Raw genomic sequence first — 27,938 nt, forward strand, 5'->3', positions numbered from 1 at the left:
GTGCAGTCTCTCTTTATTCTGACAAAGTAATCTTCCTTTGTCCCAGTTTGGGAATAAAACACTTCCTGTCCCAGAGGGGCACAGTCTTGACAATCTAACACATGGATAATGGAGTCTGGGACCCTCAGCTGAGTACAAGTAGGTAGGAGCTAACCTCTAGTTAGTGCTGGGATGTCCGGGTGAGGATGTGCCCTTGCAGATGAAGACAAATAGCTTATACTCCTCAAGGGATGAAATAACTGAAGCCCTGGGCTAGCACAATGTGCTTTGCAGCAGATTTGCTTTGCTGGTGACTGTTTGGGGTCTGGGGCTCTTTCTTCCAGTCTTCCCCCTCCCTGGGAAGCAGCACCTCCCCCAACAGGAGATGATCTGGACATATCCATGTGCCAACTAAATGTTGCCCTGTTTAGGCCAGCTTGGCTCTGGTGTTTCTCCTGTCTGAGAACACAGCCCATGTGCTCGCTGTGCCCCATGCGTGCAGCAGTCTCCACTCACTGTCCAGCTCCTTGCTGCCATCCCAGCACAGAAGGCAGCTCTGCTGGCTTTTGAAAGGGCAAACCTCCCCCCACCCAATTAAGGAAAAAGGGTTATAAATTCCAAATATGTCGCTCAGGTGCGACAGCTGGAAACACCTGCCTCTCCTTTCCTTGCTTCTGCTCTGCTTTCCTCCCCATGTACCTGCTGCTCCAACTCCAGCATGCAGATTCCCAGGCTGAGTGAAGTTTGAGTGTCTCTGATGCCTCTGCCCCAATCCCTTTTTCCTGCGTTACAGAGCCGTGGCTTCGCTGAACACTCCCTACAAATCTGCAGACCCCAACGTGGATATCATGGAGGCCATCAAAGCCCATCCAGCCTTTGATTACCAGCTATTTTTCCAGAAGCCGGTGAGTACAAACAAGTGATACCTCTGCTAAGTGTGCTGGTTGGGCTCTATTCATTTCCCTGACCATACCAGATGGTTGGAGGTTTGCAGAGGGGGGGCGATCCTAATTCTTATTTTAAGAAAATGTAGTTTAAAAAGGTTCAGTGAATGGAAGCTGCATTAAAGTGACGGAGTTTGTTGAAGTGAATGGAATGAAGATTTTATGCTAGCTGACGACCTAACTTCTAGTCTCGTGGGTGGAGCAAAAAGGTGAGGACCTGCTTGCACGGTGCAGTGTTTATGGGTGTCTCCATTGGAAATGTCCGTGCCTTGATTTTCCAGTTTACCACTGATGCTGGGGCTTATACTGGCTGGTATGCTGCCTCCAACAGAGGTGGTTCGAAGCAAGATTCACCTACTCTTGTCTTCAGTCCCACGTCTTGAGAGACTCAAGAGATCCCAGGACCCACTTCCAGCATAGCAAGGCAGCTGGTTTAAGCTCCTAGCTCATGTGCAGCACGCCCCCTCCACTTTGGCCACTAGGCATTTGAAAGTCTGTTCATGGTACATGGATGGGTTCTGGCCTCTAAGGTGCCCAAGTGTGACTCCATTCCAGCCTGCTCAAGTCCCTGGAAAAATATTAGCCCATCTACTTCTGCAGTGTGCCATCATCTGACCCTTCAGACGTAAGTCACGCAGTGGTGAGGAGGAGGAATTCCCTCTTGCACAAAGTGTTTTTTGTTTTTGCCTAAGTCCATGTATGTGTCTATTGGATCAAAGAGGACTGGCCCCAAGGATGTAGAAATCATCATCTAATAATGGAAGGAGCCACGGGGCTTCCTCAAGGATCCTGAACTCAGGAGCTTGCATGTGAGCTTTTGAAGAGCCTCCCAAGTAGCTAGTTCCTGCTATCACTTTTGAAGCCAATGGGGCTTTTGCTGGAAAATGCTATGCAGGCATTACAGCTTACAGGGCATCATGGGGTTTTAAGTGGGGGTTATGTATATGCAACAACAGTCTTGGACATAGGCAGCGGTCATAAAAGGAGGTGACAGGCATGGGCTGTAATGGTGACAAGGCCAAGAGGCTAGGAAAGGGTTTTGATGGCCTTTTGGAGCACAGACAAAGCCTGGAAAGCTTGAGAGGCTGTGACAGAGGAGCAAATCCACACTGGGCTAAGCAAGGATTGTCTTGCTAAGGTTTTTCTATGCCCTAATCTATCTTCTGGTCCAGTGCAGCTGGTAGGTGCCCTGTTGTGGCAGTCATGACATGTATGTTGTGATCCCCATGACATGTGTTGCATTTATTTCCTGGCTGCTAGGCCAGACTTCAATAAGGGCAGGTGTACCACACCCTGGTAAGTATTTTCTAGCCCCTGGTCTTCAGTGTGGGGCTGTGAACAGGTCTGACCAGGCAGGGATGGGGACTGTGCTCTTACTCTGTCACCTCTTTGCAAGTGTGTGGCTTTACAATTCATTGCACCTCACAGCAGGGGCGACCAGTCAGGCTGAGTTGGTTGAGGGTCTCTTTCAGACCCTAGGAGGGAGTACATGAGAAGTACAAATACTGTGTTTGGAGCTGCACTTGGTCACGGCCCGCTGGTGGGAGCAGAATGAACTGCTTTGGACAGGGGTCATATGGAGAAGGTGGTGCAAGGATGCTTGATTTTCAGCCAAAGCGATGCTCTCGCGGCCTGGGGACAGAACACAGAGCCATGCCAGAGTACGTCTTTGCTTTCTGGAGATGGGAGGCCAAACATGAGAAGCAAAAATGCTGTTTGGAGCATAGCTCCAAACACAGCTAGGTCAGCTAGACAGCTGTTTGCCCACGTGTGTTGCATGCTTCTTGCCTCTACTATAATATCTTCCATCGTGGGATAAATGAAGAAGTAGAACAGTGTAACCTGGCACTAATGGCCTGGCACATGCAAGACCCATGTCTAGTGGTTTTTCAACCTTGTTAGACTCAAGGCACCTCTGCAAAAATGCCAGCTCTGAGCTTCCACTCATTTTTTGACTGCAGAAAAATCCTAGTGCAATTTTGCTGTTGCAAAGGCCTTGACCAGCCCCGAGCAGGGCAGGAGGGTTTGGGCATGGTAGATTCCTATGGGAAATCTCTGGATTTACCTTGTGAATTTATGTACAGGTGTCTGTACACCTAACAGTGCTGGTAGTGTTCAGCATCCCATTGCATCCTTCAGAGGATTTCGTTGCACCCCCAGATGCTGCAGCCTCCTGGCTGGAATCCTGTCTTCATCCATGCTCTGCTTTGCCATTTGACCCGCGAATCCCCCATAGATAAATGACCTCCTTCCCCGATTGTAACGGGGGTACCAGCACTGCCCACCCTCTCTCATGGGCTCTGAGACCACTCATTACATTCCTGGTCTGGCACAGACTTTCCCTGTTGTCTTGGCTTAGTCAGTTCACAGTTGCCTCAGTTTACATGTTTCTAAAAGAAACAGGGATACCGATTGCATTTTGTATGGAAAGCACTTTTCCCTCCATCACCTGCTGGCCAGCTGTGGTTTGGTGGCCTCTCCTGCCTGCCTTGCCTGAGTTTTGAGTCAAAACCCTAACAGTGGAGTCGCAGCATGTGCTTAATCAGTTGTTTTGAGCTTTCTGCTTAGTTTCCTAGTGAGCTGGGATCTATACAGTGGACCAGGTCTGCATTTGTCCCATGGGGAGTTGGCGAAAGACTTGGAAGCGGTGGAAACTGCTGAAGTGTGATGCCTGTTGGAGCTTTTTCTGGCACTGCTCTGCCTGTGCTGTGGACATGCTTGGGTCCCTGTGGGCATTAGCAGATCAGCAGTCTTTAGCATCAGTGTCAAGTCGTGTCCACACACTTGCCATAAACCCACCTGGGGTCGCGCAGATGTGAGTAGGCCTTGGCATGTCACGGCTCCAGACTGGCCACCTGTTCCTCATCACTGGACTGGGCAGTGAATTATTAATAATTGGCTGCTAATGGGAAGTGCATGGTAGCACTGTGTCCAGGCAGAGAGATGGAAATGGTCTGGTCTTTTGACACAAAGCGGTGTGTTGGGCTTCGTGCACCCCAGCTGTTTCCCTCCCAAGATTTGCCTACGATGCACCCATCAGATCGAATCATGCGGTGGTGTTGCAACGGGCATGCTAAGATGAGACCTGAAGCCTGCGAGGGCTTGAATCTGGACTGTGCTGGGAGTCGTGTTGGTGGGACAATGTGCAGGAAGTAGAAGGGGAAGGAACAATTTTAGTCTCTAGGCCAATCTTGTCTGCAGTGATGCTATATCAGAGCATCTGATGGAGGGGGCTGTGGCTCACAAAAGCTTATTCATCACTGATTCAGGATATAAGGTGCACCTCTACCCTGCCTTCTGCCTGGCTTCAGCCTAACACAACTAAGTGCCTCTCTAATCACTGACACAGGAAGACTGGGCCCAGAAAGCATCGCTCTGTGAACTTCTGTCTTTCATAGTTTGTAGGGTCAGAAGGGACCTGAGCAGATCATCTAGTCCGACCCCCTGCCATGGCAGGAAAGAGTACTGGGGTCAAACTACCCCAGCAAGATGTTCATGTCTTTGATCTGGTGCTTGGCTCTTTGGGTTGAAGCTGGTCGCCCCCATTCCCTTGGGGCTGATGTTTCATCTCCTTTCATTGAAGAAAGCTAACGGCATTTAGGGCTGCATTGGGAGGAGTGGTGCCAGCAGATGGAGGGCAGAGATTCTTCCCCTCTGTTCTGCACTGGGGAGGCCACATCTGGAGTCCTGTGTCCAGCTGTGGACCCCCCACGACAGAAAGGATGTGGACACATTGGAGAGAGTCCAGTGGAGGGCAGTGAAAATGGTTGTGGGCTGGAGGACAGGGCTGGTGAGGAGAGGCTGAGGGAACTGGGCTGATTTAGTCTGCAGAAGAGAAGACCGAGGGAGATTGAATAGCAGCCTCCACCTCCCTGCAGGGGGTTGCGAAGAGGATGGAGCTGGGCTGGTCTCAGTGGGAGCAGACGACAGGACAAGGAGCAATGGCCTCAAGCTGCATCAAGGAAAGTTGAGGTTGGATATTAGGAAAAACTTTCTCACTAGGAGGGTGGTGAAGCACTGGGGCAGATTACCCAGAGAGGTGGTGCACTCTCCATCCTCAGAGGTGTTGAAGACCCGCGTAGACAAAGCCTTGGCTGGGATGATGTAGTTGGGGCTGGTCCTGCTTGGAGCAGGGGGTTGGACTAGATGTAACCTCTCGAGGTCCCTTCAACCCTCATTTTTCTGTGATTCTCCTGGTCTTTCTTCTCTTTCCTCATACCTGCTTCGCAGGCCTGGGTTCTCTCCCGGCATCCCTGGGTACAGCGCCTGGCTCTCCTGTTCCCCCATGCTGGACCTCCCTCTCCTGCTGGGATTGGATCCTTACTTCCCGTCTCCCTAGGGTGTCTCTAAAGAAACATCTAAGCTCCTTCCATGTCCTAGTTCCCGGCTCCTGTTGCTCCTCATTCCTTCCAGCTCCCAGCGACTGCAGGAAAAATCACGATTTCCCAGCATTTCTTGGAGCGTGGTTTGCCAGTGGCTGATGGGATAGGGAGCCAGGGCTTTTCGGTTTGGTCCTGGGCTCTGCTGCTAAATCCAGGTGCGAACAGATGAAACCATCCTACTGCTTCAAAGGCAGCGATGCGCATACTGCCAAAATGGTTTAATCTGTCCTCTCTATCCCATGGTAAGTGGAAGTCAAACTGGTACAAATTATGATGTGTTTCATTTTTGGGGTAAATCAGTGAAGCTGTGACAGATGTCATAGGTAATACCTCCACTGATGCATGCTCAAAAGTGGCAAGTACATTCCCCTAAAGCAACGTGGTTGGTCTCTCTGCTCCCTCACTTGGGCAAGGTCCTCAACCTCTTCATGCCTTGGTTTGTGTGGCTAAATACATGAGGATAATGCCCCCCTTTCCTACCAGAGCATGGAGGCATTTCCCCCACCAAAGCTTGCAGTTCACAATACCCCTTGCAGAAGGCGCTGAGGTAGCCACGCAGGCTCCCCCCACGTCCCCTATGCCTGGCACATGCTGCAGCCGTCCTTAAGGCCCCAAGCACGTGTGACAGGCACGATTGATCTTCCCGCACCGCGCCGGGCTGCAGTAGGCAGGTTGCTCCCATGCTGCTCACTTCTGAACAGCTGGAGCGTTAGAGCCTGTCACTTGCTATTTATCCACGCTCCGCGCTGACGAACGATTGTGTTGTGCAGAACCAAACGAACTGCCTGGCAGGCCCTTCCTCAGTGCGGTTATTCAGGTGCTTGTAGTCTGAGCCCTCAGTGTTGGTGCATTGGGGAAGGGGCCAATCTCCGGCAGGGTGACAGGCGCCCCAGCCCTGCACAGGGTTGCTGAAAAGCAGCACTGTCTTGGAGAGGTGACAGGGCTGAAGCCCCTTTCTTTGAGCCCTCGGCTCTATGCCAGACGCCCTTGCACTCATGAGTGCAAGCCCCGCTTCAATGACATGCTGGGAGAAAGGACTTCCTTGTGTTGGTTTTAAACTGGCTGCCTGCTTGTTTCATTTTGTGACTCCCTAGTTCTTGCATGGTAAGAGACAGTCAATAATACACCCCTCTTGACTTTCTTCACCATTTACTATGTTGTAAACCCTTCTCCGGTCTCCCCTTGAGCATCTTTTCTACACTGAACAGGCCTGGCCTCTTTAGCCTCATATAGAAACCACCGTAGGGATAATCATTTTTTTTGCCCTTCTCTGGACCTTCTCTAGCTCTTCCACATCCTTTTTGAGTTGTGGGATCCAGCCTTGTATTCACCTCGCCAAATGTCAGGGCTCCTTGGCTCTGCCCAGCATGGACAGGAGGAGAGAGAGAGACCCCCCGCCCTATCCCTGTAAATCCTTCTTTCCCCTGTCTTCGGTGCACGTGTGACCACTGCACAACCCAGTATCCCCACTGGGCTTGCTGTGGGAGAGACCTTGTGGCTTGACGCTGGTGTTTGCTGGCCTGATACGTTGTCACTGCCGGTGGTGCGGTGCAATGCAGCAAGATAATTGCCCAGTGCTGAACTAATTAATCTTTTCCTTCTCTTTTCTCCTGCGAGCATTCGGCTTCTTCCCAAACAAATTGCTCCTGGAATTGGCGCTTTGTTTTTGCTGACGGCTCGAGACATCAAAAGTGGAACCGAAGGGCCAGAGCCATTAGATATATTGCACTGGGGGTCTGCCCAACCAAGAGCCAGCTCAGACAGCCAGTCCCCTGGGTCTGGGACTGACTTCTGGAGGAGGTTGGGACAAGGTGGGTGGATGGCGTTAGGTGATGGATAGGGGCCAGGGCTTGGACCAGGAGACCTTCACAGCCCCTTCCAGCCCTATGAGTCTGTGATAAGATTGCAGCTGCCAGAGGTGTTTGTGTTGCTCTGCTCAGTGCCTCTCTGGGATATGACTGAGTCTCAGTCCTCGAGGGTGGGTACATGTGCTACCAGACTGCTTCCCTGCCTGGCTCCTTAGCTGCCACTCTCGTTCTCCTTTCAGGGTTACAGCAGATGACTAGGAGCCAGGACTCCTGGATTGTCTGGTGTGGCTTGACTTCTCTCTCCACCTTGGGTTAACTCTATATCAGGGATGTATCGCCATGCTGTACAGTGGAAATTGTGGGTCAGGGAGCTGCAGAAACACGGAGGAGGATGCTAGCAGAATTGAACCACCCTCTCAGCCTGGGATATGGCTCCTCTTAAGGGCCCACAAACCTGTTATTACAAAGGAATTTACCCTGGATTTTAATCCATAGTAAATTGATTCTGGAGTAAGGAGCAGACACATGAGCAGTATCTCCCAAGTTAGATGCTCACTATAGGTGCTAGTACAGCACCTAGCCACTAAGGGGTGAGTTAGCCATTTTGCATTGAGCAAACAGCTGTCCCAGGATAAAACACGGACACGTAGTATGGAAGCTACTGAGCACGTCTACACAGGATGCTTTAATGTGCATTAGCCTAAATTAATGCAGATTAAGGGAATGTGTCTACATATGTGTACCCTAATGCACATTAAAAATGGCAAAATTTAAGCTATTCGCACTTAAATTTGATACCCGCAAAGACAGGTATCAAATTTAGGCGCAGATAGTTAAAGCATGTTAATGCACATGTAGACATGTTAAAGTGCGTTAACAATGTGCGTGTGGATTGACTTGGGGCCATCTTGAGTCTCAAGTCAGTCTACACGCAATGTTAATGTGCTTTAACGCCTGCGCATGTAGGCGCCTGCCTAAACCTGGTTAATGTGCATTAAGCTAATGCGCATTAAATTTAGGCGCTCTTAAATGCACGTGTAAACACACCCAGTGTGTGTTACTTGGGTAGTTTGATCCTGGATTTGAGTGATTTGCTCCATAATAAAGAGTGTTTGCATGTGTGTCTGCCTCACTCTTATTAGGCAGTAGTCAGTTTACTCCAGAGTAAGCATGTCATGTGTCTGATCCCTGATTGGGTTGGAGGAACAGGATCCTGTCTTCCACACTGTCTCCATCCCCCCTAAACTGTTTCATGTGCCTTTTTTAACCAATCACTGCACAGCCAGCTGTCCTTGGCACTATGGACCAGGTCTCACCAGGTAACCCAGAGATTCAGCAGGTCCATAATCCATTCCCCAAAGCCCTGATCTGTCGCCTTCTTAGACTAAGATTCCTCCATGTTACCCCACTGATGCCTAGCACCGAGAAGACCTGTTCCCACAGAGGCCCATCAGCAATCTTGTTTGCGCTGGTTGACTTTAAAGCAGCTGGTCTTTTATTTCCCTCTCAGGGGGTGGCCGAGGCCGAGCTGGAGGAGGACCTGGCTAGGACATTCAAGATCATGATCCGGTCCATCAAGAAGGAGGTAGGTCTGGACATGTGGCTGTGTAGGGAGGGGCCTGGGAGCAACTTCACGGGCAGCAAAGGCAGGGGATCCAATCCTGGCTTTCCTGAGACTAGTCCCTAGGGTTGCATCAGTAGACAGCCTTCTTTGTAGCCAAAGCTTCCCACTCGCAACCCAAAGGATGAACAGACAGGCATGGAGGAAGAAGAGATGTGGTAATGCTGCTCCCTCTTGTGTCCCTTGGCTGGACATCCTAAGTATGAGAGTCGCTTAAGTGCTGGTGCTGGCGACTTCCCCCGTCTCCTTCACCCTCTTTCCCACCTTCCCCTTCTCCCTGCTGCCCTCACCACCCAGTCAGGAGCCGGAAGCTCTGCTGAGGCATCTGGATCCAGAGGATGCCCATTTAATGCTGGAACATACATTGCCAACAGTAGGCTTCAGAGTCAACACACTAGTGAAGTGAAGAGCATCTGCATTCACCCCACTCTTGGGGGTGATATTTTAGGCTCACTTTGGATGTAGACAGACAACAGTGTGTTGGCTTGCATCCATGTCCTGCCCTGATGTTCTCGCTGTCAGCGGCCTGGCCTCGTGGATAATGGGACAGACAATGCCTGGGACATACATCCCCCCCCCCAAAACTTTCTCCAAGGGCTTCCTGAGGTCTTTCAGTAGCTCTTCTGCAAGAACATCATCAATACAAATAACTTCATTAGCGTTGAACGGCAGCTCTAAATAGTCACTAGGCACTTCAGGGCAAAAACCTTCAATAGATCTCTCCTGAGTCTAAAAGGCAGCAGCTCCGCAGTTACAATTCCAAGGTTGTTGCACTGGGAGGGGGAATATGTTTAAATCCCAGCTCCCTCCCTGCCTGGCCTTGAATTGCAAGGTCCTTGACTGTTGTGCTCTGTGTTATTGATGGAGACGGGCGGTAAAGCTGTTTACCTAAATCAAGGCACATACAGCCCATCACAGCTGCCCTGTGGGGGTCTCAGCCAGCTCCTGGCATCAATCCTGAGGAGGGCTGGGAATTGGTGCCAGCTCTCAGATCAGGATGAGGTGCCAGGAGGAAAGCAGGGGTACCTCTCTTTCCTCCTTTGTCCCAGCAGAAAGTAAGGTCCCTCCCAGGTGGCTCCAAGGGAGGATGGAGGGAGGCAGATCAGCTCCTACATGCACAGCTTGGCTTGGGTGGTCTCTCCTCTACATGCACCATCCAACATCCCGCAGGCTTGTAAGAGGAGCCTCTCTCCTGAACGGAGAGTGGAGAGCTATGGGCACGTTAACCAGAGCCAGCTCACTGCCTGCCTGATGCACCCGGGGTAATGGCAGTTCCTACCCTGAAGTTCCTGCCCTTGTTATCTGGCTTGATCAGAGCAATTGATCTTGTTGTAGTGTCTCAGCCTGGCATGGGGAGCCCTGGCTGTCTGGGGCTGAGGCACTCAGCTATGTGCAGTGTGCCAAAGCAGTTGACTTTGAAAGAGCATTGAGCCCTGTGTGCTTGGACCTGCACCTCCTGCCCTGCTCTTGTCTGGGTTCGGTGGGTTAGGGAGCTCTGCTTCCCCAGCATGCTTTGGCCATTCGTTGGGCTAGGAGGGGCTGGGTGAGGTACACGAGGTCTGCGGGCCATGGAGGCACCTTGCTGTTAGCTCTGGGGGATGATCCCCTTGCCTTCTGAATGCAGGGGGCTGGACTTGATGTCCCAGCTGGCACCCTCCAGCCCATGTTCCCCTGAAATTCAAGGATGGGTCCCCAGCCCCTACATTTCTGTGGGCAGCCTTGCTTGGAGCTCTCATCATGCCCGTTATGGACACAAGTGGGACAGTAACAAGTGGGGGAGGAGAAGGAAATAACCTCCTGCCTGATGGGCCTGAACCCCCAGAGGGTCCTGATTGCCCTGGACCCCTTCGGCACCATCTCTCCTCTTTCCCAGGAGCTGCATGTGTGACCTCACAGGCTCCTTGTCCTTTGGACCAATTCTCTTTCAGCAGCTCTTTCACGCTCTGGTACAAGCTGTGAAACCTGTCTTCATTGCGCGAGGCTCTGTTTGCCCCATTGTGCAATTTGCCTCACTTCGCATGCATGCCAACGAGCTGCCTCATGGCTGGATTAGTTTCCAGCCCCATCTAGCTCCATTACCCGAAGGCCTTTGCTGGTAAACGCTGCATTTCCAAGCTGGTTAGGTTCTCGTTCAGGTGCAGCTGATGTTTCATAGTTTGTAGGGTCAGAAGGGACCTGAGCAGATCATCGAGTCCGACGCCCTGCCATGGCAGGAAAGAGTACTGGGGTCAAACGACCCCAGGAAGGTGTACGTCTAGCCTCCTCTTAAAGCCCCCCAGGGTAGGAGCCAGCACCACTTCTCTGGGAAGTTGGTTCCAGACCCTAGCCGCCCTGACCGTGAAGTCGCGCCTCCTGATATCTAACCTAAACCTCCCCTCTGTCACCTTGTGACTGTTATTCCTGGTCACTCCTGGCGGTGCTCGGGAACAGGGACTCCCCCAGTGCCTGCTGGTCCCCCCTGACTAGTTTGTAACAGGCCACTAGATCCCCCTCAGCCTTCTCTTGTGGAGGCTGAACAGGTTCAGGTCCCGTCGCCTCTCCTCGTAGGGCCTGCCCTGCTGCCCCCGACCATGCGAGTGGCCTCCTCTGGCCCCTCTCCATGCTGTCCACGTCCCTCCTGAAGTGCAGCGCCCTGAACTGGACGCAGGACTCCAGCTGCGGCCTGACCAGGGCCGCACAGAGGGGGAGGATCACCTCCCTGGCCCTGCTCGAGATGCATCTGTGGATGCACGACAAGGTGCGGTTGGCCTTCCTGACCGCGGCCCCACACTGCCGGCCCATGTTCATGTTGGCATCAATGATGACTCCAAGATCCTTTTCCGCCTCTGCCCTGACGAGAAGGGAGTTCCCCAGCCTGTAGGTCTGGTGCTGGTTGTTCCTCCCCAGGTGCAGCACCTTGCACTTGTCGGTGTTGAATCCCATCCTGTTCTCATTCGCCCACCCCTGTAACCTGTCCAGATCTGATTGTAGCCTATTCCTCTCTTCTAGTGTGGCCCCCCCCCCCACATCTTAGTGTCATCAGCAGATTTGAACAGGTGCTTTTTACCCCCTCGTCCAAGTCACTGATGAAGAAGTTGAGCAGTGCGGGCCCGAGGACCGAGCCCTGGGGGCCTCCACTGCCCACGTCCTTCCAGGTCGTCCACCACCGCCCTCTGGGTGCGGCCCTCCAGCCAGTTGGCGACACGTCTGACTGTGTGGGTGTCCACACCACAGCCCCCCCAGTTTCTTAATGAGAACGGGGTGAGCGACAGTGTCCAAGGCCTCCCGAAAGTCCAGGAAGACGATGTCCACTGCTCCCCCTGCGTCTAAGGATTTGATGACCTGGGCATAGAAGGCCGCCAGGTTGGTCTGACAGGACCTGCCGCTGATGACCCCGTGCTGGTTGCCCCTGAGCATGCAGTCCCCTGCTGGCCCCTCCTGGATGTGTGCCAGGATAACTCTCTCAAAAAGCTTTCTGAGGATCTGTGGCGGAAAGCCACCTTGTTTCTCCCCAGAATCTCTCCCCTGTGACACTGTGACTAAAATCTCTGAGCAGCAACCGTTTGACTAGGGTGGGCCGAGCATGGAGGGGACCACACCCTGGCCGGTCTCTTTAGGTAACCTGAGCTGGCTGCAGTCCTGGGGGGGGGGGAACCTGCTCCCTCTGCCCACGGGACTGGCATCAATTACCCGGGTCGGGGGTTTCTACCTGGGGAGCTGGAATCTGCCTGGTAACAGGTGATGTATTTCGAATTGGTTGGCTGGCAGCCAGCTGGGGCTGACCTCCACCGAGGCACCTGTGGTTGCTGATGCCCTAACCAAAATCTTCTGTCAGCTGGGTTTTCCCTCCGAGATCCTGACCGACCGGGGTGGAAACTTCCTGGCGGAGGTGATGAAGTGCCTGTGGGAGTGCTGTGGGGTGAAACACCTCAAGACCGCAGCCTCCCACCCTCAGACAAATGGGCTAGTGGAGAGGTTCAGTGGGACCTTGAAAGGGATGCTAAAGGCCTCTGTGGACTCTAACCCCAATGACTGGGATGAGAAACTGCCGCATTTGCTCTTTGCCTCCCGGGAGGTGCGCCAGGAGCCCACGGGGTTCTCCCCAGTCGAACTGATGTTTGGGAGGCGAGTTCGAGGTCCTCTCGATTTGGTGAGAGAGGAGTGGGAAGGGAAAATCCCTCCCACCAAGACCTCCGTGGTGGAGTATGTGCTGAACTTTCGTCAGACACTGACTGACGTGACGAAAGTGGCACGGGAGTCCCTGGGACAGGCCCAGGAGAAGCAAAGATCCTGGTACGATGAAAAGGCTCGTTTGCGTACCTTTGACCACGGTGATAAGGTTATGGTTTTCCTGCCACTAAAGACAGACAAGCTGCAAGCCGCTTGGGAAGGTCCTCATGTTGTCCTGGACAACCTGGATGATGTGACCTATGTTGTGGCCAGGAGTGGGAGCAAGCCTGAGACTGTTCACGTGAACATGCTTAAACCGTACTTTGATAGAGGGGATGTGGTGCTCTGGATTTCCTCAGTAGAAGGATCGCCCGAGGACCCCGAGGAGCCGGTCGTGTCCGGTGACTGGGATGGAGAGGCAGGAATGGAGGAACCGCGCCTGCCGGACCGTCTGCCCTCCCAGGACAAGGACAAGCTGCTGGCAGTACTCAAAGACTTTGGGCCAGTGTTCTCCAACAAACCAGGTAAAACGGACCTGGCGGTGCAATCCATAGACACAGGCAGCCATTGCCCCGTACACTCTAGACTGTACTCAATTAATGAGAATGTGAAGCAAGCGATACTGCGAGAGATCACAGAGATGGAGGGGTTAGGGGTAATCCGGCCTTCAGGGAGTCCCTGGGCCAGCCCGGTGGTACTCGTCCGGAAGCAGGACGGGCCCGTCCGGTTCTGTGTGGACTACGGGAAGCTGAACGCTATCACCACCCCGATGCATACCCTATGCCCAGGACGGACACTTCGCTCGATCGCCTGGGCCCAGCCAAGATCATCTCTACCCTTGATCTGTGCAAAGGATTCTGGCAGATGGCGCTGGATCCGGATGCCATAGCCAAGTCTGCCTTTACCACCCCGGTGGGACTGTATGAGTTCACAGTTTTACCTTTTGGTATGCGCAACTCTGCTGCATCCTTCCAAAGGCTGATTAATAACCTGCTACAAGGGTGCGAGCAGTTTGCCATGGCGTACATCGATGACATCGCCATCTTTAGTCAAGACTTCGAATCGCACCTGAGCCATCTGACCACCCTGTTAGGCAAGATCAAGCACGCTGGTCTTACCGTGAAAGCTAAGAAGTGCCAGTGGGCACTATCTGAGGTAGTGTATTTAGGACATCAGGTGGGTGGAGGTCAGCCCCAGCTGGCTGTCAGCCAACCAATTCGAAATACATCACCTGTTACCAGGCAGATTCCAGCTCCCCAGGTAGAAACCCCCCACCCAGGTCATTGATGCCAGTCACAGAGGCAGAGGGAGCAGGTCCCCCCTCCCTCAGGACTGCAGCCAGTTCAAGTTACCTAAAGAGACGGGCCAGGGTGCGGTCCCCTCCGTGCTGACCCGCCCTAATCAAATGGTTGCTGCTCAGAGATTTTAGTCAGTGTCACAGGGCAGAGATTTTGGGGAGAAACAAGGTGGCTTTCCGCCACAGATCGAGGTAAGACTAACTGGCCTATAGTTCCCGGGTCCTCCTTCCTCCCCTTTTTAAAGATGGGAACCACCTTGGCCTCGTCCAGTCCCCCGGCCCCACACCAGAGCCCCACGAGTGCTCGTACAGCCGTGCCGGGGGTCCCGCAATGACCGCAGCTAATTCCCGCAGCACTCGGGGGTGGAGATCGTCAGGACCCACTGATTTAAATACGTCCAGTCCCTCCAGACATCTCCTGACTAGATCCGCCTGACCCTGGGCCTGGGTGCGCCTCCCCTGGGGCCTGAGGGGGTCCCGGTGGGGGGGCTGATTTGGTCCCTGCTCAGGAAAATGGAGGCAAAGAAATGGTTAAATATGTTGGCTTTGTCATCTGATGTGACGACTGGATTTCCTAGCGTGTTTTGCAGGGGCCCCATGTTACCCGGTACCGTCTTTTTACCCCCGATGTATTTAAAAAAGGACTTCTTGTTGTGCTTGATCCAGGAAGCTAGTCCCAGTCCCATCTCCGCCTTGGCCTTCCTGACCCTCCTCCCCCGCATCCCCGAGCAACTGCAGTATAATCCTCCCTGGGGATGACCCCTCCCTGTCATCAGGTGTGCGCCTCCCTTTTAGCTAGGAGATGTCTTTAATTGGGAACGGGATCCTAGGGTGGAACAAACCAGCATCTACAGGGAACAGCTCTAGGGGGGAGATGGGATAGCTGGGAAGAGTCAGAGAGGAGTGGGGCTAGAGAGGACTTTGAGAAGTTGTCCAGTCCAACCCCCTGCCCGAGGCGCGGAGCTGGGATTTCCTCTCCCTCCTCAATTCCATGCAGATGGGCTTGACGTCCAACTCCAAACTGGGCCGTAGCCCTGCAGTTTTTGTAGGGGGAGAGGGGTGCTAGCAAGGGCAGCATCCTCTCCGGCGCTCAGTGCCATAGTCATGTCCGTTCCCAGCAAGTTGCAATCAGGCTTGTGGCACTGGGGAAATCACAAGAGGCCTCTTAGATTATTGCACCCACCCAGGTGCCTGTATTGTGCTTCTCCCATAGGGACTGCAGTCCCACCACTGGCCTTCACTGAGCATCCTTTAGACCAGGAGCACTCAGTGGGCTGGATCCAGCCTGTGAGGCCATATTATCCAGCCTGAGAGTCCCCCGATAGGTCCAGAAACTTGGTGGTGTGAATTGCCATTCCCCTGCTGCCAAATGTCTGAACCCATGGGCCCAAACTCACTGTGCACCCCTTCTCCGGGCCATGGGGCTGGAAGTTTGAGCATCACTTTTGTAGAACCATTACTAATGGGGTAGGGACATCTGCTCCAGTTGGAGGTTTCTGGGTGTATCTTGTCATGTGCCGAACGAACAGTGTGAACACGGTACGGTACCCTGCAGCACCCTTGGCAGGATCTCAAGCCACCCCAGGGTGTGGCAGCACCCTAGTTGAGGGTCCCTGGTCTAAGGGGACTAGCCATGCGCATAGAGGGCAGGTCTATTGAGAGCTGTTTGGCAAACCAGTTGGACATCCCTACACCAACGTTGGTGGAGACCATGGAGGGTCTGACGGGGATGGATCGCTCTAGATACACCCTGTTCATCTGCTCTTTCTCTAAATGTCTGCTACCAGTGTCAGAGTTGGGGTGCTGGGCTCAGTCAGTGGTAACTAATGGTTTTGGCAGGCGTGCCATGGACTAAGCTGCCACCCCCCTCTTTTCTGCTGGCTTATCTAATGGTTTCCCCCCGGAGCACTGGAAAAGTGTCCCAGCTGAGACCCAGGTTTATCTTTCCCTGACCTGTGGTGACTGCAAATTTATATGGCAAGAGAGCATCCAAAGCCTTGAATTTGGTGGCCCTTGGTCATGACACCTGATGTCTCTCACAGCAGCATCCTGCCCTTTCCTCCATCCCAAACCCTGCATGGCCAGAGACTCAAGCCCACCTGCCTCCATCCTGGTACCTCCGTCTACTCACATGGGGTTTCACATGCTGTGCAGTGACGTGTGCCACGGGTTAGCCCCCCCTGATCTGGATGGACCATTGGCCTGATGCAGTGTGGCACTGTTTATATTCTTACTCCCTTCCTTGCACCCATCATGGATTGTTCTCACGTCCCTACCATCTTCCCCTGGCTTCATGCCTCAGTCAGTGCCAAAGCACATCCTTCCATCCCATTTTGGGGGCTCTGCTCTACCCCTCTCCTCTGCCAGGCTGATCTAGGCTAATTAGAGGTGCTTCCCTTTCAGGACTGGTTGACTGTCCCACTCAAACTCAACAATGTCCAGCAACGAGGTAAGGCCGTGTCCAGTTTTGGGCCCCAATACAGAAGGGATGTGGGCACATTGGAGAGAGTCCAGAGGAGGGCATTGAAAATGGTTGTGGGGCTGGGGGACAGGACTGGTGAGGAGAGGCTGGGGGAAATGGGCTGATTCAGTCTGCAGAAGAGAAGACCGAGGGGGACTGAATAGCAGCCGTCACCTCCCTGCAGGGGGGTGCAAAGAGGACAGAGCTGGGCTGGTCTCAGTGGGGGCAGGTGGTGAATAAGGAGCAATGGGCTCAAGCTGCAGCGAGGGAAATTGAGGTTGGATATTAGGATGAATTTTCTCACCAGGAGGGTAGTAAAGTACTGGAACAGGTTACTCTGGGAGGTGGGGGACTCTCCATCCTTGGAGGTTTTGAAGACCCAGGTAGACAAAGCCGTGGCTGGGATGATGTAGTTGGGGCTTGTCCTGCTTTGAGCCTTTGAGCAGGGGATTGGACTAGAGATCCCTTAATTTTCAAACTTAATTTTCTATGACTCCACAGTTCTATGACAACCTGTTAAATGGGTACTTTGCACCGGTCTTTCATCAGTCCCATGGGATGCCCCTGCCCATTACAGGACAGGGAGGCCCAAGTGAGGGAGATCCCCTGCCCTTCATCAGTGCTGACCTTGTGAAGGAACACCTTGAGAGGCTGGACACGTTCAAGTCAGCCGGCCCTGACAGTCTCCACCCCAGGGTACTCAAGGAGCTGGCGAGCATCATAGCCCAGCCCCTGGCACGGGTCTTCGAGAGCTCCTGGGGCTCTGGTGAAGTGCCCGAAGACTGAAAGAAGGCCAATGTGGTGCCTTCTTCCAGCCTCTGGTGCCCATCAGCCTGAGCTCTATCCTGGGGAAGGTCTTAGAAAAGATTATCAAAGAGGCCATCTTAACAGAGTGATGGCAGCATCCTGAGGGATAGCCAGCACGGGTTTGTTGCGGGTAGATATTGCTTAACCAATCTCATTTCCTTCTATGACCAGGTGACCTATCACCTGCACAAGGGAGAAGAGATTGATGTCATATATCTTGACTTCAAAAAAGCATTCAGTCTGGTATCCAATGATCACCTCTTGGCAAAACTGGCCAATTGTGCCCTCAACCACACCATGATCCGCTGGCTGGGGACCTGGCTCCGTGGTAGGACCCAGAGGGTGATGGTCAATGGGAGCCAATTTCCTTGGTGTGCGGTTACCAGTGGGGTCCCCCAGGGCTCTGTCCTTGGACCCATCCTGTTCAACATCTTCATTAATGATGTGGACATTGGAGTCAGGAGTGGACTGGCCAAGTTCGCCAATGACACCAAACTTTGGGGCAAAGCATCCACGCCAGAAGATAGGCGGGTGATCCAGGCAGACCTGGACAGGCTCAGCAAATGGGCAGATGAGAACCTGATAGTGTTTAACACCGAAAAATGGAAGGTTCTCCACCTTGGGAGGAAAAACCTGCAGCACCCTTATAGGCTCGGCAGTGCTACGCTGGCTAGCGCTACGGAAGAAAGAGACTTGGGGGTCATCACTGACCACAAGATGAACATGAGCCTGCAATGCGATGCTGCGGCTAGTAAAGCGACCAAAATGCTGGCGTGCATCCATAGATGCTTCTCAAGCAAATCCCGGGACGTCGTTCTCCCCTTGTACTCGGCCTTGGTGAGGCCACAGCTGGAGTGCTGCGTCCAGTTTTGGGCTCCACAATTCAAAAAGGATGTGGAGAAGCTGGAGAGAGTCCAGAGGAGAGCCACGCGCATGATCAGAGATCAGGAAAACAGATCTTACGACGACAGGCTGAGAGCCACGGGACTCTTTAGCCTGGAAAAGCGCAGGCTCAGGGGTGATCTGATGGCCACCTGTAAGTTTATCAGGGGTGCCCACCAGGATCTGGGGGAACGTTTGTTCACCAGAGCGCCCCAAGGGATGACGAGGTCGAACGGTCACAAACTCCTGCGAGACCATTTCAGGCTGGACATAAGGACGAATTTCTTTACTGTCCGAGCCCCCAAGGTCTGGAACAGCCTGCCAGCGGAGGTGGTTCAAGCACCTACATTGAACACCTTCAAGAGAAATTTGGATGCTTATCTTGCTGGGCTCCTATGACCCCAGCTGACTTCCTGCCCTTCGGGTGGGGGGCTGGACTTGATGATCTTCCGGGGTCCCTTCCAGCCCGAATGTCTATGAAATCTATGACATGGGGTGGTGGGTCCTTTATGGTGGGAGATATGGATCCATTGGAGCTCCCCACTGGGTTTTTGGAGCCTGCACTGTTCCTGGGCCTGAAAGGGGCAGTGCAGAGGCCACACTTGGTGATCCATCCATGCCACAGCAAGTGTCAGCCTTGTGGCAGAAAGCCACCTTGGTTTCTCCCCAGATTCTCTGCCCTGTGACAATGAGATTAAAATAGGCCCAGCACAGAGGATTCACACCTCAGCCGGTCTCTTTAGGTAACCGGAGCTGGCTGCATTCCTGAGGGAGGGGGGAAACCTGCTCCCTCTGCCCACGGGACTGGCATCAGCCACCTGGGTGAGGGGCATCTACCTGGTGGGCTGGGATCTGCCTGGTAACAGGTGATGTATTTCAAGTTGGTTGGCTGGCAGCCAACTGGGGCTGACCTCCACTGGACCAGGTGAATGAGGTCACAGGGGCTATATAAGTTGGGGGGGGGAAGGAGGCAGGCTCTCTCTTGGGCCATGAGGTGAAGCAGCAGCCATGCGGGGGACACAGAGGAGCTTAACCATCTGAAACTAGCTCTCTCTCACCCCAAAACTCATGAGCAAGGAACTGCCTGCCTCCAAAGGGAAACTTCACCTGCCTTCAGAAGATGCTTGTGAGTAAGCTACTCGAGATCTGGGTAGATATCTAGCTGGCAGTAACACAGATGTGTGATCAAAAGGCCACCTCCGCCAGACTGTTTGCGCTTTAGGATTTCTAAGATATTGCTCAACCCTGTACCCTAGTTTCCCCTACCCCTTGTAATCAATGAAGGTCTCCTTTTTGACTGGTGTGGGAGACTTATTGAGGGGTGGGTCTAAATTATGCCCAAGAGACCCCTTAGGTCTGTGGACTAAGGGAGACTTTACTTTTTGCCCCCTGACTTGGGGAAGTGCCCCAAGTGCCTGTACTGGGTCGAGTACCCGTCGGACATTAGGCCTGTGTTTCCTCGAGGACACAGGGCCGAGACAGTCCCTTCTCAGGGTGGTGGCGGCGATGTTACCCCCAGGCTAGCGAGTGTGCTCCGGGAGAGGGGTCGGCCGAGCATAAGGCGCCCCTAGGGAGGCATTCGGAGCCGGGAAGGTGGTCGGGCGCAGGGAGGTGGGCGGCTCAACGCAGGAGCGCCCCCTACTGGCCCGCCACAGGCCTCTCTACCATAACAAAGCGAGGTGTTGCTGGAGAGAGCTGCACTGGTGTATTAGCGTAGATTGGCTGCTAGAGGAAAGGATGTCCAGCAAGGAGATGGCGGGGGTCGCGTAGCACAGCGTTGCATCCCTGGGTGAGGTGGGACAAGCAGGAAAGACCTACAGAGGGATAAAGAGGAAGAAGAGGTGACTTGTTCCATTGCAGCCGAATCCCGCTTCAAGGCCTCAGTTGCTTGTTGGTGCTTTGGCCACATGGCCTCTCCAACTGCTTGTGAGATGGTCTCCCTCCTCTGCCCCTTTCTGCAGGAGGCGTCCTGGTCGGCCTGCCCAAAGACCCCCCTCCGAGCCTGATCCTCCCAGAACCTGACCTGCAGTACTACATCCAGCAGTACAAGAAGTCCGGCTTCAGGTACGAGGATGGTGGGGGCCAGGTGTATAGCACCACGGATGCAGTTACCATCCTGTGGACTGGTTCTGATGCAAATGGACTGCTCTCTGCAGGGTGCTGTAGAAATCTCGCCATGCTTGCAGATGAGCTGTCTACACTAGAGTCTAGCTGAGGTTTCCATGGGCACCCAGTGTTGACCGGCTTCCTTAATGCATCCCTGTGGAGCAGATGGGGAGGGCTGTGCCAATAAAGTCAGGCAAGACCTTGGCTCATGGTAGCAGGTGCCCCTCCAAGGTAGAGCAGCGTTGCAGGGTTCCCCATAACGATGTCCATCCTTCCCCCTCCCCTGGCCCTTCTCCTCTCTCTCAGAGGACCGTTGAACTGGTACCGGAACATGCAAACCAACTGGAGCTGGAGGTGCTCTGCAAGGGGCAGGAAGGTAAGAGCTGCCGGGGTTGCCTTAGGAGCTGCTGTCTGTACTCCAGCCCCAGGACCTTCGGCCAGGGAGCGTGACCTACCTAGCAGCCTGCTGTCCAGAACAAGGAGGGATTGTGTTGAGACCAGCCCAGGCCTTCTTCATTACTTGGAGAAGCACTGATTTGGTCGTGATTGCACTGACCTGGTGGGTGGGTGATTGCACCTATCTAGCACTGACCTGGTGGGTGATTGCAGGGTACAATGAGCCCAGTCCAGAGATCTGGTGGCCTTTTAGGGCTGGATCCCCTTGAGAAGGGATGACCTCTGGCCAGCCATGGGATAGAGGCCTCCTACCTTGAGCCTGTCCGTGGATGGGGTGGGCTTGTGGGACACCTCTGAGCTAGGTGCAGTCAAGCTAGAGAGCAAATTGGAAAAAGCTTTGAGACTAAGAAACACGAGGCAAGCTGCCCAGGGTACTGGAGAAGTCTCCATCCCTGGGGAGTCCCAGAAGGGGTGGGCAGGAGTCTGTCTGGACTGGAGTAAGGGCTGCACAGCCTGGGTCTGGATGACTTCTGAGGTCCCTTCCAGCCCTGGGATCCTCTTACTCTACCTAGGGAGAGTGTCTGCTGCATCCCAGACCAGGGTGATGGCTGTCCCCGTGCTGTGTTAGTCAGGCTGGCAGTCCCAGCCAGGACCATCCGCAGCACAACCCAGGCTGCCCTCGTGCATGGGTTTTAAAGAGCCCTTCCTAGGGTGTCGTGGGCAGTTCATCACCCCCTGACTGGCAACAAGGAGCTGAGGCTGCCAGTTCTGTGCACTGCATCGTGGCCCCGATCCTGACTGGTCCTTGTGGGCCCCAGACAGGGGAAAGGATGCTGCTCCAAGCAGGGGTAATTTACTGGGGTCATGTCCCCTGTCCCATCCTCACAGATCATTTCCAGGTGATGCAAATCTGGATGGTTCGTCCCAACACTGTCCTCACCAACCCCATTTCCTGTATGTGTTGTCCCACTCAGCCCAAACAGAGGGGAGAGATCCATCTCCCTATGGTAAATGAGGCAGAGCTGTGCTTCTGAGCAGCAGCTACCAGCCTCCTGGAGAGGTACCTTATTGTTTGGGTCACCCTAGCAGCAAGGAGCCCCAGTCCTAGCTCTAGAGCATCCCGCGCTCAGTGTCATTCACCCCCAGAGCCCAGCGATAGTCACCAAAGACCTGACAGTGCAAGACGAGGGATAATGGAGGAGATGGGGGATTCAAGGAGACAATGACACCGTGGTCAGGCAGTGACTCCTGCAGCCCCTGGTTCCCTGCAGGGTTTGCAGAGAAAGAGAGTTTGGAGTGGGGCAGCCAAGATGACAAGGAGCTGCCCCCAGGCAGGAGTGAAGGCGTGGGGGAGAGCACAACATTGCTGGTTGGAAAGTCAGACCCATGGGTGCCTCCTGTTTCAATTCCTCCCATTCTGTCTGTGTCCTTTGCAGATCATGGTCCCCGCTCTGATGGTGACCACTGGTAAGGACCAGATCCTCCATCACAAAATGAGCAAAGGCATGGAGACATGGGTAAGTGACCAGTGTTTCCCTCCTGGGCTGTGATGCATCCCGACCATCCTCATGCGGCTTGAGAGGACCGTGTTGAATCACTCATGGTGTAAAGCTGCCCCGGGTAGGCTTCCAGTAGCAGGTCACAAGAGTCCTGCAGCTGTTACTAAAATGGGACGGCACACGGCCCTCAAATGAAAGCTGGATAGAAACCAGCTATGAAGTCATTATACATTTTCTAGCACTAATAGTGTAGCTGGGCAGCTTTTTCATAGCTGGACAGCCATTTTTTTAGCATGGTAAGTACTCTGAACATATGGCTGATCTACATTTATTGTGCGATTCGCCAGTTAATAAGGTAATCATTACTTGGCACACATAGCTGGTCTCTACTTCGCACTTATGGCCTTTCTAAATTTATTGCGTGATTACCAGTTTATTGTGCAATACATGTAACATGTGGCTGGGGCCTGAGTGTCACAAATGGATGCTGGAGCTGTGGAGAAGGGCAGTTGATTCTCCCGCTTCAGACCCCTTCATGCAGCGGTCAGGGAAGAGCTGCCCCTCGCGCAGGGATGGGTGAGGTCTAGGAGGACAGTGCCTCTGCAACGTCAGTGGTTGACCAGAGGGGTGGGTCAGTATCCTGACCTGGGCTGCAGCTCCAACGGTGTTTAAAAGCCTCCTTAGCTTTGAGAAGTCCCAATGGCATCTCATGGCTCTTGTGCATTTCTTTCCAGATTCCCCAGCTGACCCGGGGGCACATCGAGGAGTGCGGACACTGGACGCAGATGGAGAGGTACCCACGGTCATTGCTGGGAGGGTTGCTAGCTCAGAAACTCGTGTCTTCATCCCCTAATGGGCCCATGAATGTGACCAGTACTTGGGCTGGGTCCATGTTGATTCAGAGACAGCTTCTGTAGGCAGGGTGGCTCAAAGGCTGCTGAAACTTTTCGGAGCCCGACAGGCTAGGAGGAGGCAGAAGCTGATTTGCTTGGAGGGTTCAGCAAAGACTTTGTCCAGCAGATGATGCCACCGTGGCCAGTGAGTTAAATGGGTTATAAGCTTGCAACCCCTTTCCTTGGCCAGTGCTGCGTGGGGCAGCCTGGGGGCAGAGTAAGGAGCGTTTGACCCTAATTGTTGCCAGCAGCCTCTGGAGGCCTTTATATGCATGCAGCAGGGCACCTTACCTGCACAGCTGTGGCTCTTGGGGGAGCTGAGCTGAGCACAAACTGGTTTTATCCACAATCCTTTGTTTCTGGACTGTGACATTGCATGGCAGGGCTGGCTTCTGTGGTACCTGCTCAGGCAGAGCTCCCATTTAAGTCGGGGGGGTTCTCTGAGCAAGGACTGAGCTCCCCAAGTAGAGACAGCTCCTTAATGAACTGCTGAGGGGCAGGGCCTCAGTGTCCCCCCCACCCCATCCCGCTCTACATGTCATCTCTGACCTAGGTGCCTCCTTTCTGGGCATACTGGCTCTTGGCAATCCCCTGAGGTGCATGAAGGGCTTGTAGCCAATATGACTCCAGGGATAGAGCTGTAGTGAAGAGTAATCCCCTGTTTGCAGCTACATCCTGGAAAGGACCTGGCTTTGTAACAAGGACCAGTGTTATGGGGAGTTTTGGCTCTCCCGACAGCAGGTGCATGAGCTGCACTTCTCTTTATCGCTCTGATCCTTGTGGCTGGGGCACTCCCAACCTCAGCTGGCTTTTGGGGAAGTTATATTGCGTGGTACTTCATCAGGGCTGCTTGGGCTCATTCTCAGTGAGCCCAAATATGCTTTTCCTCTCTGCTGTCCGTATTGATGGGGACAGGCAGGAAGGGAGTCGGTGCTGACCTGCATGTAGGGAAAAGGCAGGCGAAGTCCAATGATACGATGATGATGATGATGCTTTCCCTTCATGCGGTGCCTAAAGAGCGCGTGAAGCAGCAGTGACTGAAATCAGATCCGTCTAGGTCAGCAGACCCAAGAATTTGGGCTATTTCAGATATTTGAAATCAGATATTTCTAGGTCACTTGCCTCCAAGAACTTTAAAGGATCTGGCCAAGGTGTATTGTGGATCCTTAATACTGATTCTTTTTTTTTTCTTTGTAACTTACTCTGGGGATAATGAGGAATTTACAGTGGACTAAAAGAAAGCTGAAGTAATGGCAGTGCTGCTAAACACTGAACAGGATAATGCAAGCCTGTTAGCCCAATGTCAATGCCAGGGAAGACACTGGGATGGCTGATATGACTCTATGAATAAAGATGCAAAGAAAAAGATGTAGCTAATGACAGTCGGCAAGGGTTTATGGGTGACTTGATCCCAGACTGTAAGCCTCCCTCAGTAGGAGCAGTGGAGGGGCCAGAGGGCTGGTCTTGGAGAAGGAGAGATGAAGCCTAGTGGGACGCATGGGAGGCCAAGGGGAATGAGAACCTGTGCCCAAGGTGTTTGGAGGCTGTGAACGTTGGTAGCAGGGAGCTGCCACAGGTAGGAAGGGAGGAGGAAGAGGATTGTCCTTTTCTATAACAGCTCTTCTGGCTTAATAATGACTGTTGAGGGTGAGGGGATAGGGAAAGAGCTCCCCCAACCAACTCCAGCTTGGCCTTGAAGCCCATTTAGCTGTTCTGGGCTCCCATGGGGCTGTAAAGGGAGCTCGGGTCACTTGGGACATGACAGCTAGAAGACTGTAAAGAACAGCCCTAGCCTCCAAGCTCAACGCTGTGTGCTCTCCTTCCAGGCCAGCTGCGCTGAACAAGATCCTCATCAAGTGGCTGGAGGACATTCACAGCAAGGCTTTGCTGCAAAGGATCTCCCGGCTCTGAGATTGTCCTCTCCTTGCTGGTGCCATGGTAGTGGCAGGGCCCTTTCTATTTTCAGGGCCATTGCTCTCTCGATAAGTTGGATCTTTGCCATTGGACTGGGGTTTTGTTGGTGGAAATTAGGGGTCAAGCAGGGTTTAGCTTTTCTTACTAAGCTTGTTGGTCTCTCCTTTGCACATCTGTGTTGCATTTGGGGCTGTTTTTTCCCTCCTTTTTTTCTGGCATATGGCACTGAACGCCGATGGGTCTCTTATCTGTAGAAGAAGCTACACTTCGATCTCAAAGTGGCAGGCAGCCTTTACCAGGGGGGCCAGAAGAGGAGGGGGAATAGCCCCTGAGGAAGAGGGTTTCAAGAGGAAAAGGTTGCTTGAGGGGAGAGGTGACTTCTGAACTCTGTGCCCTCATGCATCGATAATGTGCTATTAATGATACTGCTTTTCTAATCTAAAGCCCTGTGGGAATTTTCCAGGGTTAAGCTTCAAATTCTAGTGCTGTGGGTTTGGGTTGGATCCTGAAGCAGAAGAGGCTTGCCTTCTAGTTCATCTGATATCCAAAACGTAGCCAGGAGTATGTCTCGGGATAGCGGAAATCTTGCAAGAGCAGCTACAGGCATGTGCTTGTCACCTTGCATATTAGATGATGGGGGTCAGGACCCAAAGAGTGATTTGCTTGGTCTACTGCCATTAATTTCTGCTGTGATTTGAGACGCCTGGACAGTCGTTTTGCTCCCTTCCCGTGCGCATTGGGAAGGCAAGATCTGTACATGGAGTTTGCTATGTATAACTGTTAATAAGTATTTTGGAAATGAGATTTTGCTTTCATCACCTTGACAGTCTTTTGTGAATGAGTAATCGGTATAAAACAGAAAAATGCTCTTGTGGTGTCCCGTGTTTTTTCCGGGGGCGGTAGAGATACTTTGCCAGGCATGCCCCAGTGCATGGAGGTGCATGCTGGAGATGACTCCCTAGCTCATCCTGTGGCGTGCATGTCGGATGGGCCCAGTAAGGGACTCTTCTAAGCCAAATATGACAGCATTTCTGTGTGCATGTGCTCATGGTAATGGGGGACTGATATCACATCTGTCTGACGTCCCAGCGAGCTGGGCTATGGCAACATACCCAACCCTGTAGCCATGTACCTGTGAGGAGTCACTGCACCAGCTGGGGTTGAGCCATCTTTCTGGTGGCCTGGCATCAGCGTTGGCCAGGACTTGATGGCCAACTCTGCCACAGTCTCAGCCTTAGAAGCAGCGAGCAGGGAGCTACCTGCACAACCAGCCTCCTGAGGAGTGTGTATATGTCCCTGGAGCATGTCCAAGCATCTGAGGGCAGCCCCTCAACTCCTGCCGTTCAGTCTGGCTCCTTGGGGTGCCCTCCTTTCTCCCTTGTCTGCCATGCCTTGATGTACTTTTAATGTGAAAGAGAACCTGCTCCCAAGGTCCAGCTCCACTTGCCCCTGGGGCCCTTAGTTGTGGCCCTCCATCTAGCCTTATTATTGCCCCAGGGTGCTAGTCACCTTATGGGCTATTTGTGGCCTCTGTCCACCCATACAGTCATGCCCATGCCTTGCAGGTGGTACTTGATCATTTTGGAGGTGTCCCCTGGCCCCCATTGCAACACTTGCCCCCTCAGGCCTCAAGCCTTTGTTGGGGCTTCAACCTTCCTGGCTTTGGCTGCTTTTCTCCAGCTGTGCCCCCTTCATCCTAGGTCTACTGCCCTGGACCTCAGCTTCTGGGCCCCTGGCCCTGCTCTCACCCTTTGTGGATAACATTGAGCTGGGGTGTATAGTAGGTACACTGGAGGGTACGGCTAGGATTCAGTGTGACTTGGAGAAATTGGAGGATTGGGCCAAGAGGAGTCTCCTGAGGTTCAGCAAGGACAAGTGCAAAGTCCTGCACGTAGGAGGGAGCAATCCCATGCACCGGTGCAGGCTGGGGGGGATGGGCTGGGCAGCAGCTCTGCAGAAAAGGGCCTGGGGGACAGGGGACAAGAAGCTGAACAGGAGCCAGCAGTGTGCCCTTGGTGCCAGGAAGGGTAACGGCATCCAGGGCTGCGTTGGGAGGAGCGGTGCCATCAGGTCGAGGGCAGTGATTCTTCCCCTCCGTTTTGTACTGGTGAGGCCAGATCTGGAGTCCTGCATCCAATTGTGGGCTCCCTATTACAGAAAGGATGTGGACACATTGGAGAGAGTCCAGTGAAGGGCAATGAAAATAGTTGTGGGGCTGGGAGACAGGACTGGTGAGGAGAGGCTGAGGGAACTGGGCTGATTTAGTCTGGAGAAGAGAAGACCGAGGGGGATTGAATAGCTGCCTTCACCTCCCTGCAGGGGGGCTGCAAAGAGGACAGAGCTGGACTGGTCTCAGTGGGGGCAGACGACAGGACAAGGAGCAATGGGTTCAAGCTGCAGCCAGGGAAGCTGAGGTTGGATATTATGAAATTATTTCTCACTAAGATGGTGGGGAAGCACCTGAACAGGCCCCCTAGAGAGGTGGTGCAGTCTCCATCCTTGGAGGGCCCAGCAGACCAGGAGAAGTTTGCTGACCTTCAGATAGGTGTTGAGAACCAAGAACAGTTCAAAGAGCCAGTCTAGTCAAATTAAATGCAACATAAGAAGACATAGCCCTTTTAATAGCTTCTCCATATGTTAATATTAAACTTGCTATGACTGACTAAACAGCACAGAGCCAAGATGTTAAGCAAATGATTAAAAGTGTATAGGGTGTGCATTTCTTGTAAGGTGTACCAATTTTATTTAATATTTGAAACCAATTACATTGTGAAATGACTACGTCCTAACCGTCTGTCAT

General features: G+C 53.2%; 1 protein-coding gene across 2 annotated transcripts in view; it reads left to right on the forward strand.

Annotated features, from left to right (window-relative positions):
• The window catches only part of EPHX2 (epoxide hydrolase 2), an 82,948-nt gene extending 56,942 nt beyond the window's left edge, over nucleotides 1–26,006 (forward strand). The window contains exons 12-19 of one of the 2 annotated variants that reach the window (XM_090031115.1): nucleotides 773–884; nucleotides 8,624–8,698; nucleotides 16,584–16,629; nucleotides 20,292–20,394; nucleotides 20,743–20,812; nucleotides 22,269–22,349; nucleotides 23,066–23,124; nucleotides 25,051–26,006. In XM_090031115.1, coding sequence (XP_089887241.1) covers nucleotides 773–884; nucleotides 8,624–8,698; nucleotides 16,584–16,629; nucleotides 20,292–20,394; nucleotides 20,743–20,812; nucleotides 22,269–22,349; nucleotides 23,066–23,124; nucleotides 25,051–25,135 — 631 coding nt within the window. In that variant the 3' untranslated portion in view covers nucleotides 25,136–26,006. The remainder of the gene's footprint in view (nucleotides 1–772; nucleotides 885–8,623; nucleotides 8,699–16,583; nucleotides 16,630–20,291; nucleotides 20,395–20,742; nucleotides 20,813–22,268; nucleotides 22,350–23,065; nucleotides 23,125–25,050) is intronic. The other variant, XR_016439749.1, reaches the window with a different exon arrangement.
• The last annotated feature ends 1,932 nt before the right edge of the window (nucleotides 26,007–27,938 follow it).

Source organism: Crocodylus siamensis, chromosome 1, assembly GCF_052110815.1.
Source record: "Crocodylus siamensis isolate JL-2025a chromosome 1, ASM5211081v1, whole genome shotgun sequence".
Lineage (NCBI taxonomy): Eukaryota > Metazoa > Chordata > Crocodylia > Crocodylidae > Crocodylus > Crocodylus siamensis.